Source organism: Pristiophorus japonicus, chromosome 3 (assembly GCF_044704955.1).
Source record: "Pristiophorus japonicus isolate sPriJap1 chromosome 3, sPriJap1.hap1, whole genome shotgun sequence".
Lineage (NCBI taxonomy): Eukaryota > Metazoa > Chordata > Chondrichthyes > Pristiophoridae > Pristiophorus > Pristiophorus japonicus.
In genome coordinates this window covers 242,262,615-242,289,896 of record NC_091979.1, presented here as the reverse complement: position 1 = coordinate 242,289,896, position 27,282 = coordinate 242,262,615, and the positions used below count along the sequence as shown (strand labels likewise).

Here is a 27,282-nt window from a genome sequence, read left to right as displayed (position 1 = left end):
TCATAGCAAAATTCTCCAGTAAATGAAGTCTAAATCATTGTGTCTGATGGCTGAAGCCTTCAGATTGCCTGTTGTTTAAAAGCATTGATAACAACGTGAGATTTGGACAAGATGGAATTTCTGTTATGGTCAGATGTCAAAAGGAAACAGACCATCGGGTGGCAGCAGACTGCTGTAAATCTCAATTATTTATTTGTTTGTGATGGTTAATGTTTAAATTATCTATCCATTGAGAAGAATCAATAATGGTGTAACAGGCTCGAGGGGCTGAATGGCCTACTCTTGTTCCTGTGTTGCTATTTTCCCTACACGGTAAGCAAGCCCCAGGTAGGCAGAGGAATCTTTTCAAGGACACCCTCAAAACCTCCTTGGTAAAGTGCAACATCCCCACCGGCACTTGGGAGACCCTGGTCCAAGACTGCCCTAAGTGGAGGAAGAGCATTCGGGAGGGTGCTGCGCACCTTGAGTCTCGTCGCCGAGAGCATGCAGAAACCAAGCGCAGGCAGCCGAAGGAGCGTGTGGCAAATCAGACTCCCCACCCACCCTTTCCTCCAATGACTGTCTGTCCCACCTGTGACAGAGACTGTAATTCCCGTATTCGACTGCATAGTCACCCGAGAACTCACTTTTAGAATGGAAGCAAGTCTTCTTTGATTTCGAGGGACTGCCTATGATGATGATGATGATTACGCCCTCACACTTCAGTAAACCAGTTAAACTGGGACACTGTGTTCCAAGAGTGCTTAAGATCGGGATGTGGAAGTTATTTTTAATTCATTCATGGGATGTGGGTGTTGCTGGCAAGGCCAGCATTTATTGCCCATCCCTAATTGCCCTTGAGAAGGTGATGGTGAGCCGCCTTCTTGACCTGCTGCAGTCCATGTGGTGAAGGTACTCCCACAATACTGTTAGGGAGGGAGTTCCAGGATTTTGACCCAGCGACGATGGAGAAATGGCGATATACTTCCAACACAAGTCACAGTACAGTCAATGCTTTAAGCAATAAGAATTTACAGTTTTGCTTTCCTTATTTAAAGAGGAGTATATTTGCATTGGAGGCAGTTCAGAGAAGGTTCACGAGGTTGATTCCTGAGATGAAGGGTGCTATGTCCAGAATAAAGTAATGTGATTGAGTACTGTAGACGTGAGTAAGTGTGATCTTAGTTTCTTTATTCTAACTCCAGAGTGTCAGTACAGCATGGGAGGCCTGCTTATATACAGTGCTCCCAAAAGATGCTGGGATCCCTTGGGACTCCAACAGATATGCCCTCTGGTGGCGGTAGAATGCTGGTTGCATAGGGTTACATACATAACAAAGGGGTTGTCTTATGAGGAAAAGGTTGAGCAGGTTGGGCCTCTACTCATTGGCATTCAAAAGAATGAGAGGTGATCTTATCGAAACGTATAAGGTAATGAGGGGGCTCGACAAGGTGGATGCAAAGAGGATGTTTCCACTGATAGGGGAGACTAGAACTAGGAGGCATAATCTTAGAATAAGGGTCCACCCTCGACAGTTTCTTAACTGATAAGCGGTTATGGGGAGTGGGCAGGGAAGTGGACCATGATCGTCCTGCTCCTATTTCTTATGTTCTTATGAGTTTAGAAAAATGAGTGGTGATCTTATTGAAACGTATAAGATTCTGAGGGGGCTTGACAGGGTAGATGCAGAGAGGATGTTTCCCCTTGTGGGGGAATCTAGAACTCGGGGCATAGTTTCAGAATAACGGGTCGTCCAATAAAGACAAAGATGAGGAAGAATTTCTTCTCTCAGAGGGTGGTGAATCTTTGGAATTCTCTGCCCTAGAGAGTTGTGGAGGCTGGGACATTGAATATACTTAAGGCGGAGATAGACAGATTTGAGAAATATAGGGGAGTCAAACGTTATGGGGAGCGGGCAGGGACGTAGAGTTGAAGCCAAGATCAGATCAGCCATGATCTTATTGAATGGCGAAGCAGGCTCAAATGGGAACAGCTCTGGTGAGCGTCGGAGCGCAAAAAGAACAGAGCGGGAAGAGAGCACAATGTAAACCGTCGAACTAATCAGTTGTGAGACAAGTTAAAAATAAGCAGGAGTTCCAGTTTGATGCCAGAAGTGCAGGGATCAGGCCAGAGAATATTGAAGGAAGGCGAGAATGGACAAAGGGATGAAAATATAGCAAGAGATCAGCAGTAAGAGAAGTTCAGAGACGGGGAAAAGTGAATCAGTGGGGAGCGTTTGAGAGAGAAGGTCGTCAAGAGGCCAGCTGGGGAGCAATTTTCACTTTAGTCATAAGGGGACAATCTAGCTCCCCCACTCCCACCCCCGCACCTCCCTGACGTAAGGCTGAGCACTCGAACAAGACGTTTGAAGGGTCTGGGGAACGATTGCTGTCCTGTCGAAGTGGATGACCAGTAATGAGACAATGGCTGAAATGTTGCCGGTGCCCAGAGTCTGGGATGGGTTGGCGGGTCAGCTGTTAAATTTAACACAATTGTCAGGACCCCGCTGTCAAACCGCTGCCACACTACTTTCCTAGATGTCGGGTCTGTCAGCGCTGAACAGACCCGACACGCAGCGGCAGGGGAGGCAATTTAGGTCATTATGACCCTGTTAAGAGCCTAATAAAAAGAATTTTGAGCTGAACTCCCCATTTTGCCAGGTTGTCCACGAGCTTTACGCTGCTCGAGGATCACGTCAGGTAAGGACATCGGGCATGGTTGGCCGTGAATTCCTTTCTTTACTTGACAGTGCAATTGTGCTATAAAAGCTCCCATCTCTCAACTATTCACTTTCCAACATCAATAGCTGTTGCTTACTGCATTTGGAAGGTGTAATGTATTTGCTTCATGGGTTCTTTGTTTAAGAATTCATAGCAACACATTACTATAAAGAACTAGTTGGTTTATTGACGAAGGTTTAAAAATCACACTACGCATTGCCAGTTCATCCACCAGGCTCACAACTGCATACCTCATCGTGGATGACCTAGACCCAACTGACTGGGGTTTTATTGAGTTGTGTGAACATCACGTGACTGGCTAAACTACTCACAGTGCAATAGCTCTACAACTATTTTGTAAGAACTTTAAATCAAGTACTCCCTTTTTGTAATGGCACTAGAATGCAAAAATGTCAAATTAACATGGGAACTTTACCAAATTAAGTTAAAATTCAGTTTCCTGGGGTGATGATGCACTCCCGTCCCTCCAATGCCCAACCCTCGCGGAAGGCCGCAAGCGTACCGGTGGACACCGCGTGCTCCATCTCCAGGGATATCCTGGCTCGGATGTAACCGTGGAAGAGAAGCAGGCAGTCGGGCTGAACGGCTCCCTCGACCGCCCGCTGCCTGGACCGGCTGATGGCCCCCTTGGCCAGGCCCAGGAGCAGTCCTACAAGGAGGCCTTCCAACCTGCCCGCTCCCCTCCGCACAGGGTGCCCAAAGATCAGGAGTGTGGGACTGAAATGCAACCAGAATTTGAGGAGCAGCCCCTTCAAATAATGGAAGAGGGGCTGCAACCTTGCATACTCAACATAAACATGGAACACGGACTCCTCTAGACCGCAGAAATTACAGGCAGCCTCGGCATCCATGAACCAACTTAAAAACTTATTGCACGAGACTGCTCCATGCAACACCTTCCAGGCCAAGTCCCCAATAAATAAGGGGAGGACTCCCGCATAGAGAGCACTCCATTGGGGACCCCCGCCTCCTCCGGATGACAAGATGGTGCGTCATGGCGTGTCCGGATGGCAGACGAGGATGGCAATGTGGCGAGTGTGCAAGAGCAGCCCATACAAGAGTCCCCTCCACGCGGATCTGAAAAGGCAACAGCTCTACAACTATTTTTGTAGAAAACAATCAAGTGCCCCAGATTAAAGGGGGGTCACACTTCAAAACCTTTTCAGGTGCCCCCTGTTTTTTTTTCCTGAGGGCATCAAAACACAAATTATACAAGTGCCCCCGGCTAAAAGGTGGGGGGCACTAAAACCGACAAACTTAAACAAATTAAACTTTTGACGTAGTTCAAATTAAAATTTGGTTGCCAGGGGTGATAATGCACTCCAATACCTTCGGCGCTCACCTCTCGCGGAAGGCCGCGAGCGTACTGGTGGGCACAGCGTGCTCCATCTCCAGGGACACCCTGGTTCGGATGTAACCGCGGAAGAGAGGCAGGCAGTCAGGCTGAACGACCCCCTCGACCGCCTGCTGCCTGGACCGGCTGATGGCCCCCTTGGCCATGCCCAGGAGCAATCCTACGAGGAGGCCTTCTGACCTGCCCGCTCCCCTCCGCACAGGGTGCCCAAAGATCAGGAGTGTGGGACTGAGGTGCAACCAGAATTTGAGGAGCAGCCCCTTTAAATATTGGATGAGGGGCTGCAACCTCGCTCATTGAATAAAAACGTGGAACACGGACTCTCCCAGACCGCAGAAATTGCAGGCGGCCTGGGAGCCCGTGAAACGACTTAAAAACTTATTGCACGGGACTGCTCCGTACAGCACCCTCCAGGCCAAGTCCGCAATAAACAGTGGGAGGACTCCCGCATAGAGAGCACTCCATTGGGGACCCCTGCCTCCTCCGGATGACAAGATGGTGCGCCATGGCGTGTCCGGACGGCAGGCGAGGATGGCAACGTGGAGAGTGTGCAAGAGCAGCCTGTACAGGAAACCCCTCTGCGCAGATCTGAAAGAGCAGTAGCTCTACAACTCTTTTTGAACAGTTAAATCAAGTGCCCCCTGATCTGGGGGACACTCCAAACACTAATCAAGGCCCTTTTTTGACTTTTTTGGAGGTTTTTTGTGTTTTTTTGTGGTTTTTTTTGGACACTAAAACCATAAATTATACAAGTGCCACCCAAAAAAAGGGATGGGGACACTAAAACCCGGCAATGAAACAAATTAAACTTTAAAACATATAAAATCAAATTAAAATTTGGTTGCCGGGGATGATGATGCACTCCAGTCCCTCCGGCGCCCACCTCTCGCAAGGCCGCGAGCGTACCGGTGGACACCGCGTGCTCCATCTCCAAGAACGTAACCACGGAAAAGAGGCAGGCAGTCGGGCTGAACGACCCCCTCGACCGCCCGCTGCCTGGACCAGCTGATGGCATCCTTGGCCGTGCCCAGGAGCAGTCCTACGGGGAGGCCTTCGGACCTACCCGCTCCCCTCCGCACAGGGTGCCCAAAGATCAGGAGTGTGGGACTGAAGTGCAGCCAGAAATTGAGGAGCAGCCCCTTCAAATAATGGATCAGGGGCTGCAACCTTGTGCATTCAATAAAAACGTGGAACACGGACTCTTCCAGACCGCAGAAATTGCAGGCGGCCTGGGAGCCCATGAACCGACTTAAAAACTTATTGCCCGGGACTGCTCCGTACACCATCTTCCAGGCCAAGTCCCCAATAAACAGTGGGAGGACTCCCGCGTAGAGAGCACTCCATTGGGGACCCCCGCCTCCTCCGGACGGTAAGATGGTGAGCCATGGCGTGTCCGGACGGCAGACGAGGATGGCAATGTGGAGAGTATGCAAGAGCAGCCCGTACAGGAATCCCCTCCGTGCGGATCTGAAAGGGCAACAGCTCTACAACTCTTTCCATTGGGCAACAGCTCTACAACTCTTTTGGGGGGGAACAAAATAGACATTAGATCAAGTGCCCCCCGATCTGGGGGACACTCTAGACACTTAACTGCCCCTTTTTCTACTAAATGTTTTTTGATGTTGTTTTTTTTGTGTTTTTAAAAAAATTTGGGGGGGCATTAAAATCATATATTTTACAAGTGCCCTCTATAAAAGGGGAGGGGGACACTAAGAACCCGGCAATTAAAACAAATTAAACTTTAAAACAAATAAAATCAAATTAAAATTTGGTTGCCGGGTGTAACGATGCACTCCAGTCCCTCTGGTGCCCACCTCTCGCGGAAGGCTGCGAGCGTACCGGTGGACACCACGTGCTCCATCTCTAAGGACACCCTGGCCCGGATGTAGGCGCGGAAGAGAGGCAGGCAGGCAGTCAGGCTGAACGATCCCCTCGACCGCCCGCTGCCTGGACCGGCTGATGACACCCTTGGCCGTGCCCAGGAGCAGTCCTACGTGGAGGCCCTCGGACCTACCCGCTCCCCTCCGCACAGGGTGCCCAAAGATCAGGAGAGTGGGACTGGAGTGCAACCAGAAATTGAGGAGCAGCTCCTTTAAATAATAGAACAGGGGCTGCAACCTCGCACACTCCATAAAAACGTGGAACACGGACTCTTCCAGACCGCAGAAATTGCAGGCAGCCTGAACCGACTTAAAAACTTATTGCACGGGACTGCTCCGTACACCATCCTCCAGGCCATGTCCCCAATAAACAGTGGGAGGACTCCCGCGTAGAGAGCACTCCATTGGGGACCCCCACCTTCTCCGGACGGTAAGATGGTGAGCCATGGCGTGTCCGGACGGCAGACGAGGATGGCAATGTGGAGAGTATGCAAGAGCAGCCCGTACAGGAATCCCCTCCGTGCGGATCTGAAAGGGCAACAGCTCTACAACTCTTTCCATTGGGCAACAGCTCTACAACTCTTTTGGGAGAAAAACTAACATTACATCGTGCCGCCCGATCTGGGGGACACGCCTAACATTTTCAAGGCCCTTTTTTGTTTTTTTTTTGTTTTTCTTTTGTTTTTTTGGGGTTTTTTTTGGGAACTAAAATCAATTTATTTTTTCTCCAAGTACCCCCTATAAAAGGGGAGGGGGACACAAAAAACACCGGCAATTAAAACAAATTAAACTTTAAAACATAAAATCAAATTAAAATTTGGTTGCCGGGGGTGATGATGCACTCCAGTCCCTCTGGCGCCCACCTCTCGTGGAAGGCCGCGAGCGTACCGGTGGACACCGCGTGCTCCATCTCTAAGGACACCCTGGCGCGGATGTACGCGCGGAAGAGAGGCAGGCAGTCAGGCTGAATGACCCCCTCGACTGCCCGCTGCCTGGACCGGCTGATGGCACCCTTGGCCATGCCCAGGAGCAGTCCTATGAGGAGGCCCTCGGACCTACCCGCTCCCCTCCGCACAGGGTGCCCAAAGATCAGGAGTGTGGGACTGAAGTGCAGCCAGAATTTCAGGAGCAGCCCCTTTAAATATTGGAACAGGGGCTGCAACCTTGCACATTCAATAAAAACGTGGAACACGGACTCTTCCAGACCGCAGAAATTGCAGGCGGCCTGGGAGTCCGTGAACCGGCTTAAAAAGTTGTTGCACGCGACTGCTCAATCCATCGGGGAACTCCGCCTTCTCCGGATGGTAAGATGGTGAGCCATGGCGTGTCCAGATGGCAGACGAAGATGGCAATGTGGAGAGTATGCAAGAGCAGCCCGTACAGGAATCCCCTCCGTGCGGATCTGAAAGGGCAACAGCTCTACAACTCTTTCCATTGGGCAACAGCTCTACAAGCCTGTGGGCATCCTCACAGGTGCAAACATTACAGAAGGCACATTGAGCTTTATGCAGGTTGCAAGTGTTTGGAGTGATCTCTCTATCAAGTGTCACCTCATTGGAACAACCTCTCACCATTGGCAGATCGCTTCTGTCATCTCAAGTGCACTTGCCATCCACTACATTTGCATCGGTGCTGGCTCCAGCCTGCTGTGTAGCAATGAATTTCCCCTGATTGGGCTTGTTAAGCCCACCCAGCGCATTTCTCGAGCCAATTGAAGGAAGTGGGTTTGATGACATCATTTGAGGACGCCTCATCTGCCAGTTTCCTTAAAGGGACCATGTTCACATTGATTTTGACAGTAGGCAACAAGAAGGCATGGCCAACAACGGTTGAGCGATTATAATCAGGGATGCTCAAGAGGGCAGAATTAGAATGCCAGTTCAACACGCAAAGTGCTGTCTGTTCAGTGGGAAATGTAATAAAATAATTGTATTTGTTTGCTTGTCTGAATCACGAACATAGCTGTTTTAAATTTTTTTTAATATACAAAGAGCAGAGCTCCCATGGCGTTGCTCAATTTGGACGACATGCTATTTGTTATCAGGACTGAAGGTTTACACCAGGTAACGCAACATGTGTTATCTGCTGTTAAAACTGAGCTGTGTTTAAGACATCCTTTGAGGCCATAAGACGTACTTGCTGCAAATAAACACAAGCCCGAGGTCAATTAGAGTTTAGTGGCTGTTGACGAGAGGATTTTGCGGATTGTTCGGTTCTTCTACATTCTGAGTGCAGGACAATGTGTAAACATCACTCTCCGACAGTAATGAGCCTGTATTCACTTCTGAGTGAAGAAACTGCCTTTTTCAAATACTTTTCATTTTGAAGTTCTCCAAAATGTTATACAGGTGCAATGTCTGAAATCCGGCACCGGGATCGTGCCGGATTTCGGATTTTGCCGGATTTCGGACCTCGCTGTTGGCGCTCCTTACCGGCCGCCGATACTCCGCCCTCGCCGCCCGCCGATTCCCATCGCTCCTCCAATCCTCGCCACCCGCCGATTCTCACCGCCCCCCGGTGCTGCGTGTTTTTTTTTACCGGTTTCCTTGTCTCTCGCCATGTTGGCTGCCTCAAAATTGTCAGTTTTTCCGACAATTACAGTTTTCGGACAGCCGGATTCGGGATGTTGTACCTGTATACACCATTCTCTCGCTTTCTCTCTGTCTCTCTCTTTCTGTGTCTCTCTCTCTAATGCGCACTCTTTCTCTACCTCTGCCGTCTGTCCCTCTCTCACACACATGCTGTCTCTCATCCTGTATGTGTTTCTCCCACTCTGTCCATCCTGTGGTCTCTCTCTGTCACTCTGTCTTCTCTCCTTCTCTCTCTATCTCTTAGTAAGGTTTATCGATACTAGCTGATTATCTGGACCCACCTGCGCCCCCACAGATCGGGATCTCACGGAGATTTAGTCATCATGGCCTACTGAAAGTGGGCCACTTTCCATACCTTGGGAACCTATTATCAGCAAAAGGAGACATCGATGACGAGATTCAACACTGCCTCCAGTGCGCCAGCGCAGCCTTCGGCCATCTGAGGAAGCAAGTGTTCGAAGATCAGGCCCTCAAATCTGGCTCCAAGCTCATGGTCTACAGGGCTGTAGTGATACCCGCCCTCCTATGTGGCTCAGAGACGTGCACCATATACAGTTGACACCTCAAATCGCTGGAGAAATACCACTAACGATGTCTCCGCAAGATCCTGTTTTATTCCCTGGGAGGACAGATGCACCAACGTCAGTGTTCTCGATCAGGCCAACATCTCCAGCATCGAAGCACTGACCACACTCGACCAGCTCCGTTGGGTGGGCCACATTGTCCGCATGCCTGACACAAGACTCCCAAAGCAAGTGCTCTACTCGGAACTCCTACACGGCAAGCGAGCCCCAGGTAGATAGAGGAAACGTTTCAAGGACACCCTCAAAGCCTCCTTGATAAAGTGCAACATCCCCACCGACACCTGGGAGTCCCTGGCCAGAGAACACCCTAAGTGGAGGAAGAGCATCCGGGAGGGCGCTGAGCACCTTGAGTCTCGTCGCTGAGAGCATGCAGAAAACAAGCGCAGGCAGCGGAAGGAGCGTGCGGCAAACCTGTCCCACCCACCCTTTCCTTCAACGACTGTCTATCCCACCTGTGACAGAGACTGTAATTCCCGTATTGGACTGTACAGTCAGCTGAGAACTCACTTTTAGAGTGGAAGGAAATCTTCTTTGATTTCGAGGGACTGCCTATGAATGAATGAATGAATGAGGAGGCAATAGAATGGCATCGGCAAGAGACCAGGAAATAGGTCGCGGCCGCCCATTCTGCTGGTCAAAGAGGATATGTGGTGGGGAAAGTCAAATGGGGGCAAGTCTTTCAAAGTTAATAATTTACATGAAACTATACATCTCGAATCTGACGGCTGCACTTGTGGTCTGCTCTGAAGCTCAGGCATGTTTCTTCAAAGGCTTTCAGATCTGTGGTAGGGAATTATCTGGTAAGCGTGGAAAACATACTTTTAATCAACCTGTCAAGTTTTGAGCCGCCTTGGTCTGTTGGGATTTTGGCAGTGAGCTGCACAAAGCCCCCTGGGGCTCCAATTCACTACCCAGAGCTACCCAACTCATCTGGCCTGCTTATTCCAGCTGCTTCACAGTCTAGCACGTCACTGTAGAAAAACACGTTTGATGTAGTTCTTTTCTCCTTTCCTTCAATTCTTTCCCCTACACTGTGCACAGTTGCCCTCTTCTTTTTTGTACCCTTTTCTATGCAGGTATATCTCTTCCATGGCACCGCTTCAAAATTGGGACCCAATATTCCAAATGAAGATTGACCCGCGCATTTTACAGCCCCAGCATAACCTCCTTGGACTTGTACACTGCCGTTCTGCCTATATATCCCAGCATTGTATTAGCCAAGAAAATTGCTTTACCATATTGTCTGTCCATTGAAGGTTTGTCTCTGCCCTTGCTTCAGCGCATCCACTGCTGAAGCCCTCATCCATGCCTTTGTTATTTCTAGACTTGACTATTCCAAAGCACTCCTGACCGGCCTCCCACGTTCTACCCTATGTAAACTTGAGGTGATTCAAAATCGTCAGTCCGTGTCCTAACTCACACCAAGTCCCAATCACCCATCACCCCTGTACTCGCTGACCTACACTGGTTCCCGGTTAAGCAACTCCTCGATTTCAAAATTATCATCCTTGTTTTTAATTCCCTCCATGGCTTCGCCCCTCCTTATCTCTGTAATCTCCTCCAGCCCTATAAACCCCCCCCTCCTCCCGAGATGTCTGCGCTCCTCTAATTCTGCCCTCTTGAGCATACCTGATACCTGATTATAATCGCTCAACCATTGGTGGCCGTGCCTTCTGTTGCCTGGGCCCCAAGCTCTGGAATTCCCTGCCTAAACCTCTCCGCCTCTCTACCTCTCTTCCTCCTTTGCTACCTCTTTGACCAAGCTTTTGGTCACCTGCCCTAATTTCTCCTTATGCGGCTCAGTGTCAAATTCTTTGTCTCATAATACTCCTGCGAAGTAACGTTAAAGACGCTATGTAAATACAAGTTGTTGTTGTACACCGTGTCTTGTTATTACTGTCTGTTTTTTTGTGCCTCTAAGTCAGAAGGTTGTGCGTGCAAACCCCACTCCAGAGACTTGAGTGTAAAATATAGGCTAACACTTCAGTGCAGTGCTGAGGGAGTGCTGTACAGTCAGAAGTACTGTTTTTTGGAGGAGACATTCAACCGAGGCCCCCCTCTACCTTCTCAGGTGGATGTAAGTGATCCCACGGCACTCTTACGTAGAAGAGCAGGGGAGTTTTGGCCAACACTTACCCTTCAAGCAACACCACTGAAAACAGATTATGCAGTCATTTACCTCGCTGTTTATGAGACCTTTCTGTACATACATTGGCTCCCGCGTTTCCTATGTTACAAGAGCGACTACACTTCCAAAGTAATTCATTAGCTGTGAGGCGCTTTAAGTCATCCAGAGGTTGTGAAAGGTGCTATATAAATGCAAGTCTTTCTGAGGCTGCTCATGGAAATTCATTTCCAAAAATTGCATCAAAATTAGCTGTCTTATAATTTGTCAGCCCTTATATTTGTTAAAGATACATAAGAAGTAAGAGCAGGAGTCGGCCATTTGGCCCCTCGAGCCTGCTCCGCCATTCAATAAGATCATGGCTGATCTGATCATGGATTCAGCTCCACTTCCCTGCCCGCTCCCCATAACCCTTGATACCCTTAGCATTCAAAAATCTGTGTATCTCCACCTTGAATAATCTCTTATTAATTGTTTGGATATTTGTGAGGTAGGGGGAATATGATTCTGCTCTGAAATGATTTGCGTAGGAGAGATGGAGGGAGATATATCTCAAATGGTGCCCTTGTGCAACTCCTTTCACTACGAAACAATATTTTCTTTCCAAATTTGGGAAAAATATTGTCCCAAACATTGTCTGTAGTAGCTACATCTCAGTTAGGTAAACAAGGCTTTACCACAGCGTCTGGCTTGGCCTGCACGTGGGAATCTCCGTTTCTGGTCTATGTTTGCTGTTGTCAACGCCTCCTGGCAGGAAAATGAACAATTGTTTTTGTCTGGCTTTGGCCAAGAGGAAACAATTAAACTTGTTACTTTCCAACCGCCCCCAGCCCCATGCCCCCCAATCCCTCCCTCCCTTCCTTCAAGAATTAGAGGCCACGTCTCTGTTTTCTTGGAAACCATCCGGAATTATAGCCTTTTCCACAAACACTAGAGTTTTGCAATGTCTTGATGTTGCAGTTACTCGCCTGGCCTACAGGAGGACCTCATAGTGAACAGCCAGGGCAGCTGCTTCCTGTTCCACTGGATCGAGTGGGCTGTCCACGTTACAGTTTGAGAATTCTGCACACCGAAGACCTCTGCTTTTATTTTTTTTTAAATGTCTTTCTATATCGCATGATGAGCAGGCGCTGATCACTAAAACCTACAAAGTTTTTCAATTAGCACCAGGTGAACCTCAGAACTGGCATGCTGCCAATCCTGACACTCCCAGTGCAGCGCTGATGGAGTGCTGCACTGTCGGAGGTGCCGTCTTTTGGATGAAATGTTAAACCGAGGCCCCGTCTGCTCTCTCAGATGGCACTATTTCGAAGAAGAGCAGGGTAGTTATCCCTGGTGTACTGGGGGTATTTATCCCTCAATCAACATAACAAAAGAAACAGATTAGCTGGTCATTATCAATTACTGTTTGTGGGAGCTTGCTGTGCGCAAATTGGCTGCCACGTTTCCCACATTACAACAGTGAGTACACTCGAAAAGTACTTCATTGGCTGTAAAATCCTTCCTTCCTTCCTTCCTTCCCCTGTCCTAGATCTTGCAAGTCATCCACGAGCATCTCCAAATCACCTTAGTGACCCTCAGTCAGGGCCACAGAACACCACAGTCAGGGGGCTTGCCAGAGACATTATAAATTGGGAAGTGGCACAAGATAACTGTGGATTTGGCCCATCTCAGTCCATTCATCCACAAGCAATCTACAGTCCCATTCAGCAGCCAATTGTTTCTTATGGCGCGGCCCTTGAAGAGATCGCAAAGTCTCTGTTTAAAGAATGGACTCTGTCAAGAATATTTCTTGGACTTTATGGGATTTTTCTGCGGATATTTTTCCCTGTGATGGGATCACCCTGTGCAGAGAGACCGCATGGCAGTTGGCTGTGACAAAAGAACTGTCAGTCATCCAGAATGTACGGGTTTGCCCGCCAGTCCTAGCTAAAGGAAGGGGACCATATGCAAAAGCACTTCTCATCTCCATCTCAGAAGAGAAGCAGAACAATGAACCTACTAGCCTGGCCAGCCAAAGAGGAGCCAGTTTTTTTTTCCCAACTCAAAGACCGATGTATGTCCCAGACTCAGGGCCCTTAGTCCAATACACATGGGTCTGATGATGGCCCATCACTGGCTAAGCATCGGAGTGCTTAGAAATAAAAGGGTTTTAAAGATTGGCGGGAAAGATAGGCGTAGCAAGACTCCTATAAAGATAGACTCTTTTCCACCATTTCGCTACCCACCCCTTCTCCCTCTCACTCTCAACGTAATAAGAAGCAGTACCAGAGGACGAAGCCGCTGAGACAGAGAACCGCATACTCCTCACAGGGTACGGTCTCCAGGCAGTGACGTCCCACAGCTGAGCTGAGCGATCGAGACCGACTGCGTGTGATGGTGAGCATGGCCGCGAGTGTCCCAAGCCGGTAACCAGATATCGAGCTGGGTGAGGTGTAAGGGTTCAGGGTTTTCTCAGAAGTGAAGTTTTTCGGGGCTATTCTGGGGAGGAAGCTTCGTTTGGTTTAGCCAGGACACGGGGCTGTGACTGGGTAATTCATTGGTACGGGTGGAGTTAGAATCCACCATAGCAACAAGTGAATTACTGCATGTTACCGGTCCTCAGTTTTGTACTGTATGTATGTTGTTTGTAACCTGGATCTTATTCTCCACAGAGACAGTGATTTTCGTTTAGTAATGCATGTTTTAGCCAGTTATGTGTTAGACTAAATAAATATAAGTACGATTTTTCACCGAAGCATTCCTGTCCGTGACTTATTCCATTTACACTCTGAATAATAATCCCCGGGTATAGAATTTTCGTAAGGCGGGGGCGATTCGAACCATCCATCGAGCCACTGGGGTAGGATCAAAAACCGCTTACACCCTGCACAACGTGGACCACTTTCGGCCTACTATCAGCAAGGGCAGACAGCGAGGATGAGGTTCAACACCGCCTCCAGTGTGCCAGCGCAGCCTTCGGCCGCCTGAGGAGGAGAGTGTTCGAAGATCAGGTCCTCAAATCTTCATGGTCTACAGAGCAGTAGTGATTCCCGTCATCCTGTATAGAAACATAGAAAATAGGTGTAGGAGTAGGCCATTCGGCCCTTCGAGCCTGCACCACCATTCAATGAGTTCATGGCTGAACATGCAACTTCAGTACCCCATTCCTGCTTTCTCGCCATACCCCTTGATCCCCCTAGTAGTAAGGACTACATCTAACTCCTTTTTGAATATATTTAGTGAATTGGCCTCAACAACTTTCTGTGGTAGAGAATTCCACAGGTTCACCACTCTCTGGGTGAAGAAGTTTCTCCTCATCTCGGTCCTAAATCGCTTACCCCTTATCCTTAGACTGTGACCCCTGGTTCTGGACTTCCCCAACATTGGGAACATTCTTCCTGCATCTAACCTGTCTAAACCTATCAGAATTTTAAATGTTTCTATGAGATCCCCTCTTATTCTTCTGAACTCCAGTGAATACAAGTCCAGTTGATCCAGTCTTTCTTGATATGTCAGTCCTGCCATCCCGGGAATCAGTCTGGTGAACCTTCGCTGCACTCCCTCAATAGCAAGAATGTCCTTCCTCAAGTTAGGAGACCAAAACTGTACACAATACTCCAGGTGTGGCCTCACCAGGGCCTATACAACTGTAGTAACACCTCCCTGCCCCGTACTCAAATCCCCTCGCTATGAAGGCCAACATGCCATTTGCTTTCTTAACCGCCTGCTGTACCTGCATGCCAACCTTCAATGACTGATGTACCATGACACCTAGGTCTCGTTGCACCTCCCCTTTTCCTAATCTGTCACCATTCAGATAATAGTCTGTCTCTCTGTTTTTACAACCAAAGTGGATAACCTCACATTTATCCACATTATACTTCATCTGCCATGCATTTGTCCACTTATCTAACCTATCCAAGTCACTCTGCAGGCCTCATAGCATCCTCCTCGCAGCTCACACTGCCACCCAACCTAGTGTCATCCGCAAATTTGTAGATACTACATTTAATCCCCTCGTCTAAATCATTAATGTACAATGTAAACAGCTGGGGCGTTAGCACAGAACCTTGCCGTACCCACTAGTCACTGCCTGTCATTTACTCCTACTCTTTGCTTCCTGTCTGCCAACCAGTTCTCAATCCACGTCAGCACACTACCCCCAATCCCATGGTGCTTTAACTTTGCACATTAATCTCTTGTGTGGGACCTTGTCGAAAGCCTTTTGAAAGTCCAAATACACCACATCAACTGGTTCTCCCTTGTCCACTCTACTGGAAACATCTGCAAAAAATTCCAGAAGATTTGTCAAGCATGATTTCCCTTTCACAAATCCATGCTGACTTGGACCTATCATGTCACCTCTTTCCAAATGCGCTGCTATGACATCCTTAATAATTGATTCCATCATTTTACCCACTACCGATGTCAGGCTGACCGGCCTATAATTCCGTGTTTTCTCTCTCCCTCCTTTTTTAAAAAGTGGAGTTACATTGGCTATCCTCCACTCCATAGGAACTGATCCAGAGTCTATGGCATGTTGGAAAATGACTGTCAATGCATCCGCTACTTCCAAGGTCACCTCCTTAAGTACTCTGGGATGAAGACCATCAGGCCCTGGGGATTTATCGGCCTTCAATCCCATCAATTTCCCCAACACAATTTCCCGACTAATAAGGATTTCCCTCAGTTCCTCCTTCTTACTAGACCCTCTGACCCCTTTTATATCCGGAAGGTTGTTTGTGCCCTCCTTTTAATACCAAACCAAGTACTTGTTCAATTGGTCTGCCATTTCTTTGTTCCCAGTTATGACTTCCCCTGATTCTGACTGCAGGGGACCTACGTTTGTCTTTACTAACCTTTTTCTCTTTACATATCTATAGAAGCTTTTGCAGTCCATTTTAATGTTTCCTGCAAGCTTCCTCTCGTACTCTATTTTCCCTGCCCTAATCTAACCCTTTGTCCTCCTCTGCTGAGTTTTAAATTTCTCCCAGTCCCCGGGTTCGCTGCTATTTCTGGCCAATTTGTATGCCACTTCCTTGGCTTTAATACTATCCCTGATTTCCCTTGATAGCCACAGTTGAGCCACCTTCCCTTTTTTATTTTTACGCCAGATAGGGATGTACAATTGTTGTAGTTCATCCATGCGGTCTCTAAATGTCTGCCATTGCCCATCCACTGTCAACCCCTTAAGTATCATGCGCCAATCTATCCTAGCCAATTCACGCCTCATGCCTTCAAAGTTACCCTTCTTTAAGTTCTGGACCATGGTCTCTGAATTAACTGTGTCCTTCTCCAGCCTAATGTAGAATTCAACCATATTATGATCACTCTTCCCCAAGGGGCCTCGCACAACGAGATTGCTAATTAATCCTCTCTCATTACACAACACCCAGTCTAAGATGGCCACCCCCCTAATTGGTTCCTCGATATATTGGTCTAGAAAACCATCCCTTATGTACTTCAGGAAATCCTCCTCCACCGTATTGCTTCCAGTTTGGTTAGCCAAATCTATATGCATATTAAAGTCACCCATGATAACTGCTGCACCTTTATTGCATGCATCCCTAATTTCCTGTTTGATGCCCTCCCCAACATCACTACTACTGTTTGGCTCAGAGACGTGAACCATATACAGTAGACACCTCAAATCGCTGGAGAAACACCACCAATGATGGATCCGCAAGATACTGCAAATCCATTGGCAGGACAGATGCACCAACGTCAGTGTTCTCGATCAAGCCAACATCCCCAGCATCGAAGCACTGACCACACTTGACCAGCTCTGTTGAGCGGACCACAATGTTCGCATGTCTGACACAAGACTCCCAAAGCAAGCACTCTACTCGGAATTCCTACACGGCAAGCGAGCCCCAGGTGGGCAGAGGAAACGTTTCAAGGACACCCTCAAAACAACCTTGATAAAATGCAACATCCCCACCAACACCTGGGAGTCCCTGGCCAAAGACCGCCCTAAATGGAGGAAGAGCATCCGGGAGGGTGCTGAGCACCTCGAGTCTTGTCGCCGAGAGCCTGCAGAAAATAAACGCAGGCAGCGGAAGGTGCATGCGGCAAACCAGACTCCCCACCCCCCTTTCCTTCAACGACTGTCTACCCCACCTGTGACAGAGACTGTAATTCCTGTATTGGACTGTACAGTCACCTGAGAACTTACTTTTAGAGTGGAAGCAAGTCTTCCTCGATTTCGAGGGGCTGCCTATGATGATGACATGCATCAAGGGGTTTCACCTTGATCATTCAGGACAAAGCAGACTGCTTAATCAGGATCCCTTTCCAATGAACTCAATATCCACCTCCTCCACCACTGTGACTCCTGTATGTACGATTTACAGGATGCACTGCAGCAACTCACCAAGCTTATGTTGCCAGCACCTCCCAGTCCGAGACCTTGGCCACTCCGCAAAGGACAAGATCAGCACTATCATGGGAGGGCCAGCACCTCCTGTAATGTATTTGCTTAAGAAATCATAGCAACACATTGCTATTAAGAACTAGCTGATTTATTAGCAAAAGTTTCAACAATCATACTACACATTAGCAGTTCATCCACCAGGCTCACAACCACCTGCCTCATCGTGGATCCCCTGAACCCAACTGGATGGGGTTTAATTGAGTCTTGTGAACATCACGTGACTGGCTAAGCCACTCCCAACTCAACAGCTCTACAACTATTTTTGTAGCAACAATAATCAAGTGCCCCCTGATTAAAGGGAGGGCACTAAAACTGACATTTAAACAAATTAACTTTTTACTGTAAAACTTAAATCAAATTAAAATTTGGTGCCGGGGGTGATGTTGCACTCCAGTCCCTCCGGTGCCCACCTCTTGCGGAAGGCCACGAGCGTACCGGTGGACACCGCGTGCTCTATCTCCAGGGACACCCTGGCTCGAATTTACCCGCGGAAGAGAGGCAGGCAGTCAGGCTGAACGACTCCCTCGACCGCCCGCTGCCTGGGCCGGTTGATGGCCACCTTGGCCATGGCCAGGAGCAGTCCTACGAGGAGGCCTTCCGACCTGCCCGCACAGGGTGCCCAAAGATCAGGAGCGTGGGACTGAAGTGCAACCAGAATTTGAGGAGCAGCCCCTTCAAATAATGGAATAGGGGCTGCAACCTCCCACATTCAAGATATACATGGAACACGGACTCCTCCAGAACGCAAAAATTGCAGGCGGCTTGGGAGTCCGTGAGCCGACTTAAAAACCGATTACACGGGACTGCTCCGCGCAACACCATCCAGGCCAAGTTCCCAATAAATAAAGGGAGGACTCCCATGTAGAGAGCACTCCATTGGGGACCCCCGCCTCCTCCGGATGGCAAGATGATGCACCATGGCATGTCCGGATGCAACAGCTCTACAAACCTGTGAGAATACTCACAGGTGCATGCATTACACCTGCAAGTTCCCAAGTCACACACCATCCTGACTTGGACATATATCACCGTTTTCTTCACTGTCGCTGGGTCAATATCATAGAATTCCCAAGCTAACAGCATTGTTTGAGCACCATCAACACAGGGGCCAGCGGCAGTGGTTCAAAGAGGCGGCTCACCACCACCTTCTCAGGGTAACTCGGGATGGGCAATAAATCTCACCCTTGCTAGTGTTGCCCACATCTCAAGAACAAATTTTTAAAGATCAAAATCACTTAATTTGAATTATTTTTGCACTACATTCTTTCTCTCAGCTGAGTCAGCTGTGGCTCAGTGGGTAGTACTCTCGCCTCTGAATCAGAAGGTTGTGGGTTCAAGGGTCACTCCAGGGACTTGAGCACAAAAATCCAGGCTGACACTCCAGTGCAGTACTGAGGGAGTGCTGCACTGTCGGAGGTGCTGTTTCTCAGATGAGGCGTTAAACCGGGACCCCGTCTGCTCTCTCAGGTGGACGGAAAAAATCCCTTGGAACTATTTGGAAGAAAAGCAGGGGAGTTATCCCCGGTATCCTGCCCAATATTTAACCCACAATCAACATAACAAAAAAACATTACCTGGTCATTATCACATTGGTGTTTGTGGGAACTTGATGTGCGCAAATTGGCTGCTGCGTTTCCTACATTACAACAGTACTGCACTTCAAAATTACTTCATTGGTTGCAAAGTGCTTTGAGATGTCCGGTGGCCGTGAAAGGAGCTATATAAATGCAATGTCTTTCTTTCTTCCCATCTTTCTTTCTTTCTTTCTCTCCTTTGTTATTGGTGTTGCTTAATTTGAATTACTCAATAATTCAAAACATTATCAGCAGGAGATCGTGTTTGCTGCATTTTTTAAAATCTACTGAATTTATACCATGTCAGTGTTTTTTTATATATATATATATTTTGGTGGTTGGTTGCAGAGCTATAGTATAAGATATTGAGGAGACGTCAGATGAGTTATGGGAATTGGAGTGGGAGGAGGAAGAGAGGAACATAACCCATGTCAAAATATCTTTTTTCGGGAGGCGGGGGGTGGGGGGCAGGGGGAGGTGGGACTAACTCTTCATTCCCCTCCCTACGCCTAAGTGCGATTGAGTGTAATTTTGCCGGGTACTAGCGAATCAGCAGCCCATTTTACACCTCTCCCGATTTTCTTTACGTTCATGTCATATTGATTCGCTATCACCCGTTTTACACTATCACACGAAGTCAAAATGAAGCCCATTGTGTTTAAATCGACTTTAAGGCCTCCTGCTGCCCATCTCCGGGTCAGCAGGAGGCCTTAATGTCATGCTAACTCATTACCCTTGTCCTCATTGCACTAGCTACCTATTGCCCCAATGCATTGAATTTAAAATTCTCATCCTTACCTTGGCTAGAATTGACTGGAGAATGATACTTAAAGGGTTGATGGTGGTTAGGCAATAGCAAATATTTAAAGATCACATGGATGAACTTCAACAATCGTACATCCGGTCTGGAGTAAAAATAAAACGGGGACGGTGGCTCAACCGTGGCTAACAAGGGAAATTAGGGATAGTGTTAAATCCAAGAGGCATATAAATTGGCCAGAAAAAGCAGCAAACCTGAGGACTGGGAGAAATTTAGAATTCAGCAGAGGAGGACAAAGGGTTTAGTTAGGAGGGGGGAAATAGAGTATGAGAGGAAGCTTGCTGGGAACATAAAAACTGATTGCAAAAGCTTCTATAGATATGTGAAGAGAAAAAGATTAGTGAAGACAAACGTAGGTCCCTTGCAGTCAGATTCAGGTGAATTTATAATGGGGAACAAAAAAATGGCAGACCAATTGAACAAATACTTTGCTTCTGTCTTTACGAGGGAAGACACAAATAACCTTCTGAAAATACTAAGGGACAGAGGGTCTAGTGAGAAGGAGGAACTGAAGGAAATCTTTATTAGTCAGGAAATTGTGTTAGGGAAATTGATGGGATTGAAGTCCGATAAATCCCCAGGGCCTGACAGTCTGCATCCCAGAGTACTTAAGGAAGTGGCCCTACAAATAGTGGATGCATTGGTGATCATTTTCCAGCAGTCTATCGACTCTGGATCAGTTCCTATGGACTGGAGGGTAGCTAATGTAACACCGCTTTTTAAGAAAGGAGGAAGAGCGAAAACGGGGAATTATAGACTGGTTAGCCTGACATCAGTGGTGGGGAAAATGTTGGAATCAATTATTAAAGATGAAATAGCAGCGCATTTGGAAAGCAGTGACAGGATCGGTCCAAGTCAGCATGGATTTATGAAAGGGAAATCATGCTTGACAAATCTTCTAGAATTCTTTGAGGATGTAACTAGTAGAGTGGACAGGGGAGAACCAGTGGACGTGGTGTATTTGGACTTTCAAAAGGCTTTTGACAAGGTCCCACACAAGAGATTAGTGTGCAAAATTAAAGCACATGGTATTGGGGGTAATGTATTGACGTGGATAGAGAACTGGTTGGCAGACAGGAAGCAGAGAGTCGGGATAAATGGGTCCTTTTCAAAATGGCAGGCGGTGACTAGTGGGGTGCCACAGGGCTCAGTGTTGGGACCCCAGCTATTTACAATATACATCAATGATTTAGATGAAGGAATTAAATGTAATATCTCCAAGTTTGCAGATGACACTAAGCTGGGTGGTGGTGTGAGCTGCGAGGAGGATGCCAAGAGGCTGCAGGGTGACTTGGACAGGTTAGGTGAGTGGGCAAATGCATGGCAGATGCAGTATAATGTGGATAAATGTGAGGTTATCCACTTTGGTGGCAAAAACACAAAGGCAGAATATTATCTGAATGGCGGCAGATTAGGAAAAGGGGAGGTGCAACGAGACCTGGGTGTCATGGTACATCAGTCATTGAAAGTTGGCATGCAGGTACAGCAGGCGGTGAAGAAAGCAAATGGCATGTTGGCCTTCATAGCCAGGGGATTTGAGTATAGGAGCAGGGAGGTCTTACTGCAGTTGTACAGGGCGTTGGTGAGGCTTCACCTGGAATATTGTGTTCAGTTTTGGTCTCCTAATCTGAGGAAGGACGTTCTTGCTATTGAGGGAGTGCAGCGAAGGTTCGTCAGACTGATTCCCGGGATGGCAGGACTGACATATGAGGAGAGACTTGATCGACTGGGCCTGTATAGAAACATAGAAAATAGGTGCAGGAGTAGGCCATTCGGCCCTTCGAGCCTGCACCACCATTCAATAAGATCATGGCTGATCATTCCCTCAGTACCCCTTTCCTGCTTTCTCTCCATATTCCTTGATCCCCTTAGCCATAAGGGCCATATCTAACTCCCTCTTGAATATATCCAATGAGTTGTTTCAATGGTGAAACAGCATTTGATCCTACCGCTCCATGCGGCTGTAAGATTCACAATGTAACTCAGCCACTTTGGATCACTGTTGGACTGACAGCTTCTGCCACCTGTGATTACAGGATTGAGGCCAGTTCTGTGTCTCTGCGCTCTGTGAGTGATAATGTTCTTATTGTGTGCGAGAAGGAGCTGCCTGCACTTTTCCTTGTGTTCCGGGTGGAAGAAATATCACATTTATACTGGCTCAATGAAGTATTTTGCTTTGAGAATAATAATACCAGAGAAGTATTAGTTATGATATGGACAACTGATGGAGAAAATATAAAATCAAGTTGTAATGAATGTATAAGTTTATAATAAAGTAAAGTATCTGGAGAGAGGAAACAGTGTCCTTGTCTGACCTCACTGCAGTACAGCGGCACTCAGATTTCCCACATCAGGTGTGTAGGGCGGTTCTATAGAAAGTTATCAGAATCCAGACACAACTCAAACCCAGCACTGGTCCATGAATGGAATCACCCGATTGGTATAGTCGAGGTTTATATCTTCCACTCCCATAGGACTACCTGTAAAATTCTGAATCGCTTTCTCGATTATAACCACAGGTACCTGGGCGACACAACAATTGTTCTCAGTCTATTGGAACCGAGTTAAATGCCTGCGCAGTCAACAGAATGTCACAGAGCCCGGATCCTGATGTATCTGAGGGAGCGACAATGTATCTCTCGATAACCTTCAACATGGTTCTGGAGAAATCAACGCACCGAAACAAAATTACCAAATTTGAAATGTCTACTTTCTGTCCTGCTGCCTGCAATAGATGCACTTTGTGACACTCTTCACATCCTCACTGTCAGGCTGTGTTTCCACTGTTCATGTGTGTGAGAAGGGGCTGCCTGCACTGTCCCTTGTGTTTCAGGTGGAGGAAAGATTATATTTATTCTGGGGGTGAAGTATTTTGCTCTCTCTCCCCAGTCAATCTATTGCAGCGCTTTCAACCGGAAGGGGCTCCCTGGTTGGTGCTCTCTCAATCCTGTGCTGGTTCACCTGCTGTTGTTCCTCAGTCCACAATCCCTGTTTCCTTCCAGCTGTGGAACTTTCTCAATCACTCAGTTATTCGCTGAGAGATCGCACCCTCCCCGCCCGTCGGCCGAGCGCTCTGCCCCGGCCCCAGCCACCCACCATCAGTCCGGTTCCCTGCAGCCCCTGGTTCCCCACATTGTCCAATTCACTGGAGTTTAGAAGAATGAGAGGGGATCTCATAGAAACACATAAAATACTGACGGGACTGGACAGATTATATGCAAGAAGAATGTTCCCGATGTTGAGGAAGTCCAGAACCAGGGGACACAGTCTAAGGATAAGGGGTAAGGGACTGAGATGAGGAGAAACTTCTTCACTCAGAGTTGTTAACCGGTGGAATTCTCTACCGCAGAGAGTTGTTGAGGCCAGTTCGTTGGATATATTCAAGAGGGAGTTAGACATGGCCTTTACGGCCAAAGGGATCAAGGGGTATGGAGAGAAAGCAGGAAAGGGGTACTGAGGTGATGATCAGCCATGATCTTATTGAATGGTGGTGCAGGCTCAAAGGGCCGAATGGCCTACTCCTGCACCTATTTTCTATGTTTCTATGTTTCAAAGCCCTCTGTGGCCTCACCCAATTCCCCACCTTTGCAACCCCCTCAAGCCTTTCACACACCTTTCAGTCCTCCGATTCTGGCTCCCCCCCCACCCCACTACTCCCTTCGTCTACCAGTGGTCACAGAGACTCAAGTCACCTTGTCCGCACTCTTTGAACTTCATTCCTGAACTCCTCCACTTCTCCCAATGACGTTCTTCAAAACCCATCTTTTCATCGACCCTTTCGGTCACCCCGCCTAACATCGCACCACAGCTCATTTGTTCTATCATTTCTTTTTACCTTTTTTTTGTTTCTCTCTGTGAAGCATCTTGGAATATTCTCTACATTAAAGGCGTTATACAAATGCAAGTTGTTTATTGGACAAGTACCAACCAAGACTTGTAACAAAGACTTAAGGGGCCCAAATTGCACTGTGACCCGATTGGGGGCGGTAAAGTTCTGGGCCGGCACTTTTGCTGCCCGGCCCGGAAGTCCAGCCCCTGACGCGGAAATGGGCACATGCGCCCCTGCTAGATTGCGGAGTGCTGTCTCCGGTACTCTATGTCCTTGGCGGGGCGCTCCCGTGGTGGGAGTGCGGCGCTGCACTCAGCAGCACGCTCAGGAGGCCACTGCCGTGCGGAGCAGACCAGCGCTAGGCGGCTGCTCCGCACGGCGCTGAAGTGCTATAACGCCCCACCCCTTCATTTGGAGGGTCACTGCGCACTCTGCAGGCCCTTTGGTGGCTGCCACTGGGCCACTAGGGGGAGGCGATCGACTAGGCCATTGGCATGGCACCTGTGACGGAATGTCAGGGCTGCACGATGGCGGCCCAGTTGATGTGAGGGCCGCCATTGTCGGGCCGACAGAAAAGTCGGCCGACAAAAATAACATGGAGTCCCGTGACGCAAAAGGCCTCTCCGTAAGAGGCGCCCCGGTGCCGGATGTCCGTGCTCCACAGGGGCAATTTACACCCGCGAACGCAAAGGGGTCAGCGTTGGGTGGTGAGGGTTCAGCGTGCACGGCGATGGCGTCATCACGGACGTGCGCGGCCCGGGGGCACAAATTGCGAGGTGCGGCATTACCGGTACATCGCCCCCCCCCCCACTAAACCTCCGGGCAATTTCCAGGAGGACGCAATCACCCCCCTCCCACGGGCGAAAACTTTATTGCGCCCGGGGGCGCTAACGTGGCTATAAAAAGGGCCAATTTTGGCCCCTTAATTCATTAATCAACATAGCTCAGAGCCCGGCCTGTATCCAGTTGTTGGTAATGTGCTTGTACCTACTTTGCTTGCAATCCTTGAGCTCCGTAAGGTTGGAACAGGTACTGGTGAACTGTCTTGTCCCTCAGTGTTCCAGCCAGTTTTATTTTCTTTCTTGATCTATGGAGATTGATGATGTAAATGGTAATGGATCCTCGCAGGTAATTGTGGCTGAAAAGGAGCGAGACAATAGAATTAGTCATCGCAAAATGCTTCCTCCTATATGGCTCAAGTTGTTCTCAAGGTATTTTTGTTTATCACAGAGCAAAAATATCCCATTGGTGCCGATCACAGATGACGGAAGCCATTCGGCCTATCTTCCTACATTACAACAGTGACTACAGTCCAAAAATACTCCATTGGCTGTAAAGCACTTTGAGACTTCCGGTAGTTGTGAAAGACGCTATATAAATGCAGGTCTTTCTTTTTTCTTTTATCTATCCCATCCTTCCGTAGAATCCTATTTTCTCCCCATCACAGCACATAACTGCCTCTTGAATGACTTCAGAGATTTTGCCTCCATTCCCATACTTGGAAAACCATTCCAGGTAATCATGGCTTCGTGCTTCCCAACATCAGTCACCAACTTGTCTTTGTACCTGGGCGCTTTTGTCCTGTAGTCATGGTCTATCTTGAAATAGTGTTCAGGATTAACCTTTTCTCTTCCTTTTTATACCTTATATGGCCTGATAAGACCACTCTCCCCCCCGCTCACCCGTTCCTTTACCACTATTTCAATCCAGAGTTTTTCCTTTTGGAGGTTCGACTATAGTATGAAGAGTCGAAGAGACAGCAGGGGAGTTATGAGATGGGAGGGGAAAGGGAGGAATATAACCCATCTCATAATATTTGTGGGGGATACTTAGGCTTTGTCCTTGCACCCAGACAGTTTTCAGAGTTTCTCTGCTACTTTGGAGCAACTCATCAATGCGGAGGGTTATGGCTGTGGAACCCGGTCTGAACACTAGGTGGCAATGGTATAGCCAGTCCAATACACAGCAGCATCAAGTCATTCACTCATGTTTTGTAGCAAATTTGGAATATTTGTGAACAAAACACGCTTTAAAAAAAAAATCAAAAGTCAACTAATAATTACTTAAAACAGACAAAGGTCATCGACCTGAAACGTTAACTCTGTTACTTGCTCCACGGATGCTGACTGACCCACTGAGTATATTTCTCAGCATTTTCTGTTCATATTTCTTGCGATTAGATTTCCAGCATCTGCAATGTTTTGCTTTTGTTTAAATCATTGGAATCCTTATAGTGAGACTTCTCGAAGGGGCATTTGGCCTTTACAAATCCCCCACGAATGTGTGGGGCTGTAATTTACATGGGATTACATAGGATATACGGCATAGAAACAGGCGATACGGCCCAACCAGTCCATGCCGGCGTTTATGCTCCACTCGAGCCTCCTCCCGTCTTTTCTCATCTAAATCTATCAGCATAACCCTCTGTTCCCTTCTCCCTCATATGCTTATCTAGCCTCCTCTTAAATGCATTCAACCACTCCCTGTGGTAGCAAGTTCCACATTCTTACCAGTCTCTGGGTAAAGAAATTTCTTCTGAATTCCCTATTGGATTTCTTGGTGGCTAATTATTTTGATTGCCTCTAGTTATGCTCTTCCCCACAAGTGGAAATATTTTCTCTGAGTCCACTCTTATCAAACCTTTTCATAATTTTAAAGACCTCTATTAAGTCACCCCTCAGCCTTCTCTTATCATGAGAAAAGAGACCCAGCCTGTTCATCCTTTCCTGATAGGCATTTCTGGTATCATCCTTGTAAATCTTCTTCGCACTCTCTCCAGTGCCTCTATATCCTTTGAGGCTGAAATTCAGGGTCTGTATAAGGCCCATTACCGCCGTTTGGCGGCGGCCATTCGGCGGAATCGAGTGGCCTCCGCGTTGCAGTCCATTGGCCGCCCCGACACAAATTCAGCTCGGGTATTTTTCGGCCTGTCCCCAATTCCGCCCCGCTACCGTCGACCGCCGCAAGCGCGTCATCAAAGCGCGCACCGCCGATCTCCTGCACCTCCAAAACACTCCGCTCCAAATTTAGTGAAAAAAATCCACGAGCCGCTGCACGGTGCCCCCGACAGCTTTACCTGTCGGTGCACCCTCTCCTGTGTGTGTGTGGCATGGCAGCACGGCGGCCCTTCAAGGGTGGGGCCCACTGCCTCGGCCGCCATGTTGTTATTTTTGCTGGCCGACTTCCCGACCAATTATTGCCCCGGGTTCGGCCGGGCCACCAACAGGTAGCCTGGCACACACCCCTCCCCTCTTGGGTGCCAGGCCACTGGCCCGGCTGAAACCCTCCCCGGTGGCCCAGTGGACTGATGTTTGTGAATGCCGAACGCTCTCCCCTTTGGGACGTTTCACTACATTAAAGGCGCTATATAAATGCAAGTTGCCGTTGTAT

At 48.2% G+C, this 27,282-nt stretch overlaps 1 protein-coding gene across 1 annotated transcript in view; it reads right to left on the bottom strand.

Moving 5' to 3' along the window:
- The window catches only part of hpse2 (heparanase 2), a 570,820-nt gene that overhangs the window by 27,899 nt on the left and 515,639 nt on the right, over window positions 1-27,282 (bottom strand). The window contains exon 12 of the mRNA XM_070873950.1: window positions 24,884-25,030. Coding sequence (XP_070730051.1) covers window positions 24,884-25,030 — 147 coding nt within the window. The remainder of the gene's footprint in view (window positions 1-24,883; window positions 25,031-27,282) is intronic.